Below are 11,539 nucleotides of genomic sequence, written 5' to 3'. Positions count from 1 at the left end.
CCAGGGTCCTGGGTTCAATTCCTGGCTCGGGTCACTGTCTGTGTGGAGTTTGCACGTTCTCCTCGTGTTTGTGTGAGTTTCCTCCAGGTACTCTGGTTTCCTCCCACAGTCCAAAGATGTGTGGGTTAGGTTGATTGGGCATGCTAAGAAATTGTCCCTTAGTGTCTAGGGATGCATAGGTTGTAGGGATGTGGGGGTAGGGCCTGGGTGGGATTGTGTTTGGTGCGGTCTCGATGGGCCAAAGGGCCTCTTTCTGCACTGTATGGTTCTATGATCACAGAGGCCTAGCAAAATTGAAGTCATTTGAGAATCAGGGGGAAGTCTCTGTTAAATATATTTGTCTCTTCTGGCTCAATGTAGAACCAATAATGAATGCAAAGACATAATGTAGAGTGGGGAAACAGACTCAGCAAGTATGAGAGAGAACATACCATGAAGGCATGTTTGTTTATTGAATGTTCCTGAGTGTTATTCTCCAAATACACAACAAAACTGGCGATGAGGATAACAGACATGTGCTTGCTGAACCACTTGGAATAAGAAGTTTAAGCATGGCTTGGATACACTAAGTTTGGGATCCATTAAGAATGATGCACGCCCAAACCAGTGAAGCGATCCAGGACTTTATGGGGTGTGGAAGAGTCATTCTACTTTTGGTTCATAAGGAAACTTTAAAAAGATGATTGGACTTCGACCCAACTTCAGACAAGTTTGACTTGGAGGGGAAATTACCATTGGCCCGCCAGGCTTTTGGTTCGTATCGCTGATTAGGTCCTGATTATGTCACTGGGGAATGATTTGCATTATTGAGCAGGTTTCTGAGGGCTGGGACAGGTCTCCTTGCCACCTGCAATTTAAAATTCCTCCTCTTAAGCCCCCCCTTCCCACTCACCTACCATCCCGCTCCTGCCAGACCCTGCTCCTGGTAGGTGGAGTTAAGATTGAGGTTAATAATCTTTCCCTCAATTTCTCCATGTGATATGGCGCAGAAGTTGCAAAATTAATAGCTTTGCACAGATAAATGCTGCAGTGTTTCATTGTTGATTCTCAGCTCAATCTTTTCCAAGTCAATGTTTAAGGTGTTTTGCTTTAAGATAAAGCTGGAGGTTTTATTTCTATCATTCCCCAAGTTGGTACATGGGATGTGGTCAATTACACCATCCTTTCCCCTATAATTTGAATGCTGGCTGAGTGCAGAAATACCTGCATATTAGAATTTTTGCTGGTAATGGTCTTATTTTATTTTGATGTTTGTCCACTCTTTTGACAATAATTGATTATTCTTGCGTTGTTTCTTTTAATTCAGAACTTGGTTGAGTGGTTCTTTCCCTCAAAGGATTAGGGATACTAAGATTGTCAGTGTCAATATTCCATCAGTGACCAGGTCAGTATCCACATCTTGTTTTCTTGTTTGTCCTTTGCAAAGTTTTAATTTGTTTTTCTTTGGATCTGTAAGAATAAGCTGTATCATTTGTGACTTACGCAAATGTTCATTCAATCTTTGTGTTATATCACCAAGTAAGAGATTTTCCATGGTACCCTACTTTAGTAGTTTCATATAGTCGCCCACTATAAAGTGGGCTAAGCATAAAGTTTTTTGTGGGTAGACATTGCTTTTGTAAAGTCTAATATCGGGGGTCCCAAACTTACTGTTGTATTATTGTAAAGTTTTGTGCCAAGAATCCTTAATCTAAATATTTTGTAAGGTATTACCTCCATCTGTAAATTCCCTTCCTAGCCACACAACATCCTGACTTGGAACTTATGTATTCAGTGTTCTGACCGATGAAACCAAGCATGCCGAATGCCTTCTTTGCCACTCTGTCCACCTTTGACTCCACTTTCAAGGAGCTATGAACATGTAACCCTAGACCTCTTTGTTCTGTAACTCTCCCCAAAGCCCTACCATTAACTGATTAAGTCCTGCCCTGATTCAATCTACCAAAATGCATCACCTTGCATTTGTCTAAATTAAATTCCATCTGCCATTCGTCAGCCCATGGCCCAATTGATCAAGATCCCATTGCAATCGGAAATAACTTTCTTCACTGTCCACTATGCCACCAATCTTGGAGTGATCTGCAAACTTACTAACCATGCCCCCTATATTCTCATCCAAATCAACAATATAAATGACAAATAACAGTGGGCCCAGCACTGATCTGTGAGGCACACCGGTGGTCACAGGCCTCCAGTTTGAAAAACAACTCTACAACCACCCTCTGGCTTCTGTCAAGAAGCCAATTTTGTGTCCAATTAGATACCTCATCCTGGATCCCGTGAGATTTAACTTTATGTAACAATGTACCATGCAGTACCTTGTCAAAGGCCTTGCTAAAGTCCATGTAGACAACATCAAATGCACTGTCCTCATCTACCTTCTTGGTTACCCCTTCAAAAAACTCAATCAAATTTGTGAGACATGATTTTCCACTCACAGAGCCATGCTGAATGTCTTTAATCAATCCTCACTACTCTAAATGCCTGTAGACCCTGTCTCTCAAAACACCTTCCAACAATTTACCCACCACAGATGTGAGGCTGACTGGCCTGTAGTTCCAAGGCTTTTCCCTGCAGCCCTTTTTAAACAAAGGCACAACATTTGCCACTCTCCAATCTTCAGGCACCTCACCCATGACTATCGATGATTCAAATATCTCAGCTAGGGGACATGCAATTTCCTCCCAGCCTCCCACAGCATCCTGGGATATATTCTTTAAGACTTCCAGCACCACCTCCTCTGTAGTGGGTTGCGTGGGTTTCCTCCGGGCGCTCCGGTTTCCTCCCACACCCCAAAGATGTGCTCTTAGGCTGATTGGTTTTACCAAATTGACACTATTCTCCCCTGAATCTGGCTAAGTTAGGGGTTCCATTCGTAGACATGTAGGGTAGAATAGGTGTAGGGTGATGCGGTGGCGCGGGCTCGTTGGGCCGAAGGGCCTGTTTCCCGTGCTGGGTTGTTCTTTGTTCTTTGTAATATTACACTCCTCAAGACGTCACTATTTATTTCCCCAAGTTCCCTAACATCCATGCTGTTCTCAACAATAAATACTGATGAGAAATATTCATTTAGGATCTCACCCATCTCTTGTGGATCCACATGTAGATGACCTTGTTGATCCTTAAGAGGCCCTACTCTCTCCCTTGTTACTCTTTTGCTCTTTATGTATTTGTAGAAGCTCTTTGGGGCAGCACAGTGGTTAGCACTGCTGCTTCACAGCTCCAGGGACCTGGCTTTGATTCCTGGCTCGGGTCACTGTCTGTGTGGAGTTTGCATGTTCTCCTCGTGTCTGCGTGAGTTTCCTTCGGGTGCTCTGGTTTCCTCCCACAGTCCAAAGATGTGATTGGCCATGCTAAAAATTGCCCCTTTAGAGTCCTGAAATGTGTAGGTTTGAGGGATTGGTGGATAAAATATGTAGCAATATGGGGGTAGGGCTTGGGTGGGATTGTGGTCTATGCTGACTTGATGGGCCGAATGGCCTCTTTCTGCACTGTAGGGTTCTATGATTTTACGATTCTTTGGATTCACCTTTGCCTTATCTGCCAAAACAATTTCATTTCCCCTTTGTGCCCTTCTGATTTCTCTCTTAACTCTACTCCTACATCACCACCCCATACTCGTCAAGAAATTCACTTGATCCCAACTGCCTATGCATGTCATGAGCCTCTTTCTTCTCCTTGACCAGGACCCCAATATCCAGACTCATCCAGGGTTCCTGGCTTCTGCCAGCCTTCCCCTTCACTCTAAGAGAAACGTGCTTATCCTGAACCCTGGTTAACACACTTTTGAAATCATACCACATACCCAACGTCCCTTTTCCTTCCCACAGACTACCCCAATTAACTTTTGGAAGTTCCTGCCTGATACCAACAAAATTAGCCTTGCCCCAATTTAGAACTTTAACTTTTGGCCCACACCTATCATTCTCCAAAATTCTAAATTGGGGCAAGGCTAATTTTGTTGGTATGAGTACTTTGCACCTGCCGTCACAAAAGAAAATAACAAAGTTCCTGTTGTGGTAGAAGATGAGCAGTAAAGATATTGGATAGGATAGAAATAGAATAGAAAGGAGGTGCTGAATAGACTTGAGATCACCCTTTGAGATACCTTGCTTTGCCAGTTCTGGCCCCTTCTTTTCTCTGATCTTAATTGATCTATTGTTCGGGGATGCAGCTTCTGCTTCTAAGGAATTATTTTCCTCAATCTCTCCACCTTCCTACCTCCCTCTTCTCTTTTAAGACGCTCCTTAAAATTTGCCTCTTTGACCTGACTTTTACTAAAGGCACTAAAATCTCCTTTTCTGGCTCGTTTTCAAATATTGTTTGATAACGGTCCCTGAAGTTCCTTGGGACATATTTCTACATTAAATGCACTATATAAAAGCAAGTTATTGTCATTGTCAGTATGGTAAGTTTTCTTTTTGGTACTTCCAAACCTATGCAACTTGGACATATTCTTCAGTAGCATATTTAAATTATTTTAACGTGGTTAGCGCTGCTGCCTCACAGCTCCAGGGACCCAGGTTTGATTCCGGCCTGTCTGTGAAGTTCGCACATTCCCCCTGTGTTTCCTTCCACAGTCCAAAGACATCCAGGTTATGTGATTGGCAACCCCCATACGTATATCCTGCCCAACACGTGCCATGGATAGGTCACTCCAGTGACCCATTGGCACGCACTCATTGTCTCTCAAGACAGGGAGGATGAGGAGAAGGATATTTAATTCATTTTAACAATATAAGATATTTGTATAAATATCTCCCCTCTTAATTTTTTTCTCTTGGCTTCTTTCGCCTCTTTTGCTGCTGCTAGGGTTCAAGATTAGCCATCTGAATGGTGTAAATGACTGAGGCATGATTTTCTGCTCTGGGTTTGCCCTTTACTGTTGGCACATGCTTCACAATTCCTCACTGCTTAGCAAGTCAAACTTGTATCACATTCTATACATTAAGCAATAGCATACTTGCACTTTGCTCTACGTAAATTATCTGTCTTGTGATGTTACTGACACAGTCTTGGGAACATTAGGCTGGAATCACTTGTCAGATGGCTTTCCCTTGCCCAGAGATCTTAGTGCTCAATCTCAACTTATTGCTCTGTTCAGTGATGCAGCTGAGATCTGGAATTCACCACATGGTGCATTGGTGGCACAACGCCTGAGAACATCACATAGTTGGGGTTCACTTACAGACACTTCATCATTATTATCCGCACTATTCATGAACTAAGATGGGTTAATTCAAACACAGTACCCCATGCCATTACATTTGCCAACCTTACTGAGAATATAACCTTGTAATATAAATTCTCAAGCCATTATTTGGGATAATAGAGACCAGCTAATTGATTCTTAAGAGATTGTAATCATCCCTGATACTCTAGATGTTCTAGTTTTTGGAAGAGTATGAGGAACAACCAACTCTGCTGCCAGACTCCGCCTTCAATTACTGTCCGGATGAAACCTGTGGGATCAAGATCAAACCAACAAAGGAAAGGGACAAAGTTAAAACAGCTAAGTGTACAAAAAGCTCAGAGAATATGTGGAAAGAATACTAATATCATTTCAAAACCTAAACATACGAGAGGACCATGTCTCATTATTCAGCGACAAGAAATGGCAGCTTTCTTCAAACTATTCGGTATGTACTATTGGATCTGGTGAAAATGTTGTACTAAGGAGAGGAATGCATTAAAAAATATTTCCATGAGATACTTTTGGGGGGGACAGTGATGTAGTGGTAATGTCACAGGACTAGTAATTGGGAAGACGGGTTCACATCCCACCATTGCAGCTGGAAGAATTTAAATATAGCCAATAAATCTGGAATTGAAGGTAGTCTCAGTAATGGTGATTGTGACAACTATCATCGATTGTTCTAATAATTCATCTGGTTCACTAATGATGCCCTTTATGGAAGAAAATCTGGTGTCCTAACTTGGTTCAGCCTACATGTGAGTCCAGGCACCAATGAGGTTGACTTTTAACTGCCCTCAGAAATGGCATGAAAGAATAATAAAAAAAGAATTTGGAGTTGAATTTCTACTTTGACAAATTTGGCAATCTGCGCACAAGTTGCACTCAAAATTGCGCTAGTTTTCTGAATTAAATATTGCGCTCCAGTTTCCACCCAAACTCATCTGCATATTGTAAAATCTAAGGTCTATCATGAACAATCACAATTGGGCAGCATTTTTGAATGTAATTATAATTTTCTTGCATGAATAAACGTCCTTAATGTACTTGCGTGTGGAAGCCTGGTGCAGTTTTATTAATAGGACTGAAAATTGATTCATCATAAAAATAATTTTTAATGTGCGCGTATACTGCATTACCTGTGAAAGAGCTTTGATGCGACCACACCTGGAGTACTGTGCATAGTTTTGATCTCCCTTTTTAAGGACAAGTTATACTTCCCTTAGAGGATGTGAAACAAATGTTGATCCTGGATGAGGGGGTTGCCTTTTGCAGAGAGTTTCAGTATGATGAGCCTATCATAAGAGTCATAGACGTTTACAGTATGGAAACAGGCCCTTCGGCCCAACTTATCCATGTTGCCCTTTTTTTAAACCCCTAAGCTAGTCCCAGTTGCCTGCATTTGGCCCAGATCCCTCATTACCCACCTTACCCATGTAACTGTCTAAACGCTTTTTAAAAGACAAAATTGTATCCAATTTTGCTACCACCTCTGGCAGCTTGTTCCAGACACTCACCACCCTCTATGAAATTTCCCCTCTGGACACTTTTGTATCTCTCTCCTCTCAACTTAAACCTATGGTCTCTAGTTTTAGATTCCCCTACCTTTGGGAAAATATATTGACTATCCAGCTGATCTATGCCCCTCATTATTTTATAGATCTCTATAAGATCACCAGAGAAAAAAGTCGCAGTCTATCCAGCCTCTCCTTATAACTTAAACCGTCAAGTCCCAGTAGCGTCCTAGTAAATCTTCTCTGCACTCTTTATAGTTTAATAATATCCTTTCTATAATAGGGTGACCAGAATTGTGCACATTATTCCAAGTGTGGCGTTACCAATGTCTTGTACAACTTCAACAAGACATCCCAACTCCTGTATTCAGTGTTCTGACCAACGAAACCAAGCATGCTGAATGCTGCCTTCACCACCCTGTCCACCTGTGATTCCACTTTCAAGAAGCTATGAATATGTACCCCTAGATCTCTTTGTTCTGTTACTCTCCTCAATGCCCAACCATTAACCCTCTTTGGGGTTTAGAAGAATGCAAGGGGGTCTCTCTGAAGCATATAAAATTCTGTCATAATCTTAAAAAAAGGGTTTGGGTATTTAGAACAAAGAGAACAAAGAACAACCCAGCACGGGAAACAGGCCCTTCGGCCCAACGAGCCCGCGCCGCCGCATCACCCTACACCTATTCTACCCTGCATGTCTACGAATGGGACCCTACTCAGTCAGATTCAGGGAAGAAATAGTGTCAATTTGGTGGAAACCGATTAGCCTAAGAGCACATCTTTGGGGTGTGGGAGGAAACCGGAGCGCCTGGAGGAAACCCACGCAACCACAGGGAGAATGCGCAAACTCCCACAGACACAGGCCCAAATCCATGTATCTGCACAGCTAGCAGTGCTAGTCACTGAGCTGTTGTGGCGCCCGTCTATCGGTCCAGGATCAAGCACACACACCGACATGAAGTACTAGGCCACTCCTGGACTTCCAAGAGCAGCCCACGCACGACCCGCCGTGTGCATGCCCCTCGCTTGACACGAGGTGGACCTCCACCTGTGGAATAAAGACAAAAAATATTAATCATACAGCCTGCCCTTCTGGTGTCTCCCGAGGTTTAACCCTATTTAATAGCCCCTACCATATCCCTCCATTCTCGTTTCACTCATGTGCCTATCTAACTGCATCTTAAACGAGTCCAACGTTCCTGCCTCCACCACCCTACTCGGTAGCGCATTCCAGACCCCCACAACTCTCTGCGTAAAGAACCTTCTTCTTACCTCCAAATTATACCTCCCCCCCCTCACCCTTAAGTGATGACCTCTCGTGTTCGTACCCAGTCTAGGGAGCAGTCTCTCACTATTAACTCTATCTATCCCCTTCAGTATCTTATATACCACTATCATGTCCCCTCTCAATCTCCGTCTTTCCAAGGAGAATAGCCCCAGTCTCTTCAATCTCTCCTCGTAACCCAGTCCCCCCATGCCAGGCAACATCCTGGTAAACCTCCTCTGCACCCTTTCCAGAGACTCCACATCCTTCCGGTAATAAGGTGTAATTAGGAACGAGATGAAAAGAAATGCGCTCCCTTCGAGGGTTGTGAATCTTTGAAAGTCTCTGTCTCCAGAGTGTAGTGAATGCTCAGTCATTCAAGACTGAAACCAGCAGATTTACATAAGAACATAAGAAATAGGAGCAGGAGTAGGCCATCTAGCCCTTCGAGCCTGCCCCGCCATTCAATAAGATCATGGCTGATCTTTCGCTGCTCAGTTCCACTTTCCCACTTTCTCCCCATAACCCTTAATCCCCTCTCTTATCAAAAACCCATCAACCCGCGTCTTAAAAATATTTAGCGAGGCAGCCTCCACCACTTCAACGGGCAGAGAATTCCAGAGATTCACCACCCTTTGAGTGAAGAAGTTCCTCCTCAACTCCGTTCTAAACCGCCCCCCTTTTATCTTGAGGCTGTGCCCCCTAGTCCTACTGTCTTTTTTGAGCGGGAAGAGTCTCTCCACCTCTATCCTATCCATCCCATTCATCATCTTATAAGTCTCAATGAGATCTCCCCTCATTCTTCCAAACTCTAACGAGTACAAGCCTAGTTTATTCAGCCTCTCCTCATAGCTCAACCCCCTCAACTCCGGTATCAGCCTAGTAAACCTCCTCTGCACTCCCTCCAGGGCCAAAATATCTTTGCGCAGGTGCGGCGCCCAAAACTGCACCCAGTACTCCAGCTGTGGCCTCACCAATGCCCTATACAGCTGCAGCAAGACCTCCCTACTTTTATATTCAATCCCCCTCGCTATGAAGGCCAGCATCCCATTCGCCTTCCTGACCACCTGCTGCACCTGCAAGCTGGGTTTTTGCGACTCATGCACAAGGACCCCGAGGTCCCTCTGCACCGTCGCCTGCTGCAGTTTTTCGCCCCGTAAGTAATAATCCTTCCTACCATTCTTCCTACCAAAGTGGACCACCTCGCACTTGCCAACATTAAATTCCATTTGCCATTTCCTGGCCCATTCGCCCAGCCTATCTAGATCCTTCTGCAGACTCTCCACACCCTCCGCACAATTTGCCGTTCCCCCTATCTTGGTGTCATCAGCAAATTTCGACACCCTACACTCGGTTCCCTCCTCCAGATCATCTATATAAATGGTAAAAAGCTGAGGCCCCAGCACCGACCCCTGGGGCACTCCACTAGTCACCATCCGCCAATCCGAATAGCACCCGTTGACCCCCACTCTCTGCCTCCTATTTGACAACCAATCCTCTATCCACGCTAACACCCTACCCCCAACTCCATGTCCCTTGACCTTCTGCAATAACCTCTTGTGAGGTACTTTGTCAAACGCCTTCTGAAAATCTAGAAAGACCACATCCACCGGCTCTCCTCTATCCACCGCCCTAGACACATCCTCATAGAACTCCAGTAAATTTGTCAGACATGACTTCCCTTTAATGAAACCGTGCTGCGTCTGCTCTATCAAGCAATTCCCTTCAAGATGCCTCGCAATTTCCTCCTTAATGACAGATTCTAACATTTTACCCACCACAGATGTTAAACTAACCGGCCTATAATTCCCCGCCTTTTGCCTGGCACCCTTCTTAAACAACGGCGTAACATTAGCCGTTTTCCAATCATCCGGCACTTCCCCAGAATCCAGCGACGTCTGGAAAATAACCACCAAGGCATCCACTATCATCAAAGGGCTTTGGGGAGAGTGCAGGAAAATGGAGTTAAGTTGGAACATTAGTCACCACCTTATTGAATAACGGAGAAGGCTCTCAGGGTCATATGGCGTACTATTGTTTTTGTTCTGAAAAAAGGTTGCAATTATGTGTCATCTTTCTCGACCATTGGATGTCTCAAAGTATTTGACAGCTGATGGAGTATTTTTTGAAGTGTAGTCACATTTGCAATGTAGGAAACACAGCAGCCAATTTGGGCACAACGAGCTCTCATAAACAGCGGTGTGATATTGACTAGATAATCTATTTTTGTGATGTTTGATAAATATTATCGAGGATACCGGAGATTGACACCAGTTTCCAGTAACTTTGAACAGTTCCTCTATAAATGAATAGGATTAAATACTTCCTTAACACTTTGTTATGAAAGTGTTTTAAAATTTCTAATTGGCATTGCAGAGTCACAACTAATTCTGGTTTGAAACTTCGTCCTTGGTCGTCCTAGATTGCAGTGATTAGTTAGCATCAAAGGCAGAGGCAAAGGTGCAGTTATGCTGGTTCACATGAGCAGACTGAAGTTTGTACAATTTATTTAACCATTACTTGAAAATGAAACATTCAATAAGATGCATTGCTTCACCTATTCAATTGGAATTGCCTTTTCTACATGAGTGGACTAAGAATTGGAATTATGGATCCACTCAACAAATTTTCCAGCTAGCAAATGTTGTAATAATAAACAATACATGTTTTGTACCACACTGACTTTTGAGGCTGCTGAAAGGTATCAAGACCAACTGGTTTGACATGTTGATTCCCTGTTCCTTTTAAATATGTATATATGCAACAAGTAGTAAATACTTTACATGTTATTATATACCATCATATGAAAATTCAGTTGATAACATTAAGATATGATTTTGCTTTTGGTGCTTCACAGATGATGACTTAATCCAAGACTTCCTATGGATGGACTGTTGCTGTAAGGTCTCCGATAAGGTACATAATTTATAAATTCTGAGCAGCCCTACCTCAAATTTGAAATAAAAGTCATAAGATGTGATTATGCTGCATCATTATTTCCGTATCAATTCATTGCAGTAAACAATGAACTTAAAGCTGATTTCAAAGTGTCTGTCACTCAAAAATTAGTCAACACATAGAATTGTTTTCCAGGTAGAATACTTTAGGTGTAAACTCTGGAATCATTTAAGGAAACAATTAAGTGTTGAAATGGGCAAACTGTAGGGTTTTCTTGATAAATTTAGATGGTCTAACTGGCCCTCTGATATGGAATTATGTTATGCACCAATGTTGCACCATAACTGGTTACCTAACTACACAGAAGATGACTGCTAGGATTTTGCAACTGGTACTGATTGCCCAAGTATCAGAGCTCCCTGGAATTTTCTAAAATGCGATTCTTAGATTTTCTTAAAAACACATAGGGTGGGCAGGATTTTCCATCCCTTCCTGCCAGCGGGATCTTCTGGTCCTGCCAAAGATGATTCCACGCAGTGGGTTCCTCAGCGACAGGACAGGCAAGCCATGCAAAACGCCATAGACATAGATGGGACCATGGCATCCAGCCAGTACCAGTGTCAAGCCACCTCTGCTGACGGAAAACATGCTACGGGCAGAAAGGGGGTG

General features: G+C 43.3%; 1 protein-coding gene across 2 annotated transcripts in view; it reads left to right on the top strand.

The window, feature by feature from the left end:
• Window positions 1–234: 234 nt before the first annotated feature.
• spdya (speedy/RINGO cell cycle regulator family member A) overlaps window positions 235–11,539 on the top strand; it is a 30,677-nt gene continuing 19,372 nt past the window's right edge. The window contains exons 1-3 of one of the 2 annotated variants that reach the window (XM_080192967.1): window positions 235–1,384; window positions 5,392–5,639; window positions 10,830–10,888. In XM_080192967.1, coding sequence (XP_080049093.1) covers window positions 5,405–5,639; window positions 10,830–10,888 — 294 coding nt within the window. In that variant the 5' untranslated portion in view covers window positions 235–1,384; window positions 5,392–5,404. Of the gene's footprint in view, window positions 1,385–5,382; window positions 5,640–10,829; window positions 10,889–11,539 lie in introns of both variants that reach the window. The other variant, XM_080192966.1, reaches the window with a different exon arrangement.

This window comes from Carcharhinus amblyrhynchos, chromosome 7 (assembly GCF_965287045.1).
Source record: "Carcharhinus amblyrhynchos chromosome 7, sCarAmb.v2.hapA, whole genome shotgun sequence".
Classification (NCBI taxonomy): Eukaryota; Metazoa; Chordata; class Chondrichthyes; order Carcharhiniformes; family Carcharhinidae; genus Carcharhinus; species Carcharhinus amblyrhynchos.
This window is presented reverse-complemented; position numbering and strand designations above follow the sequence as displayed.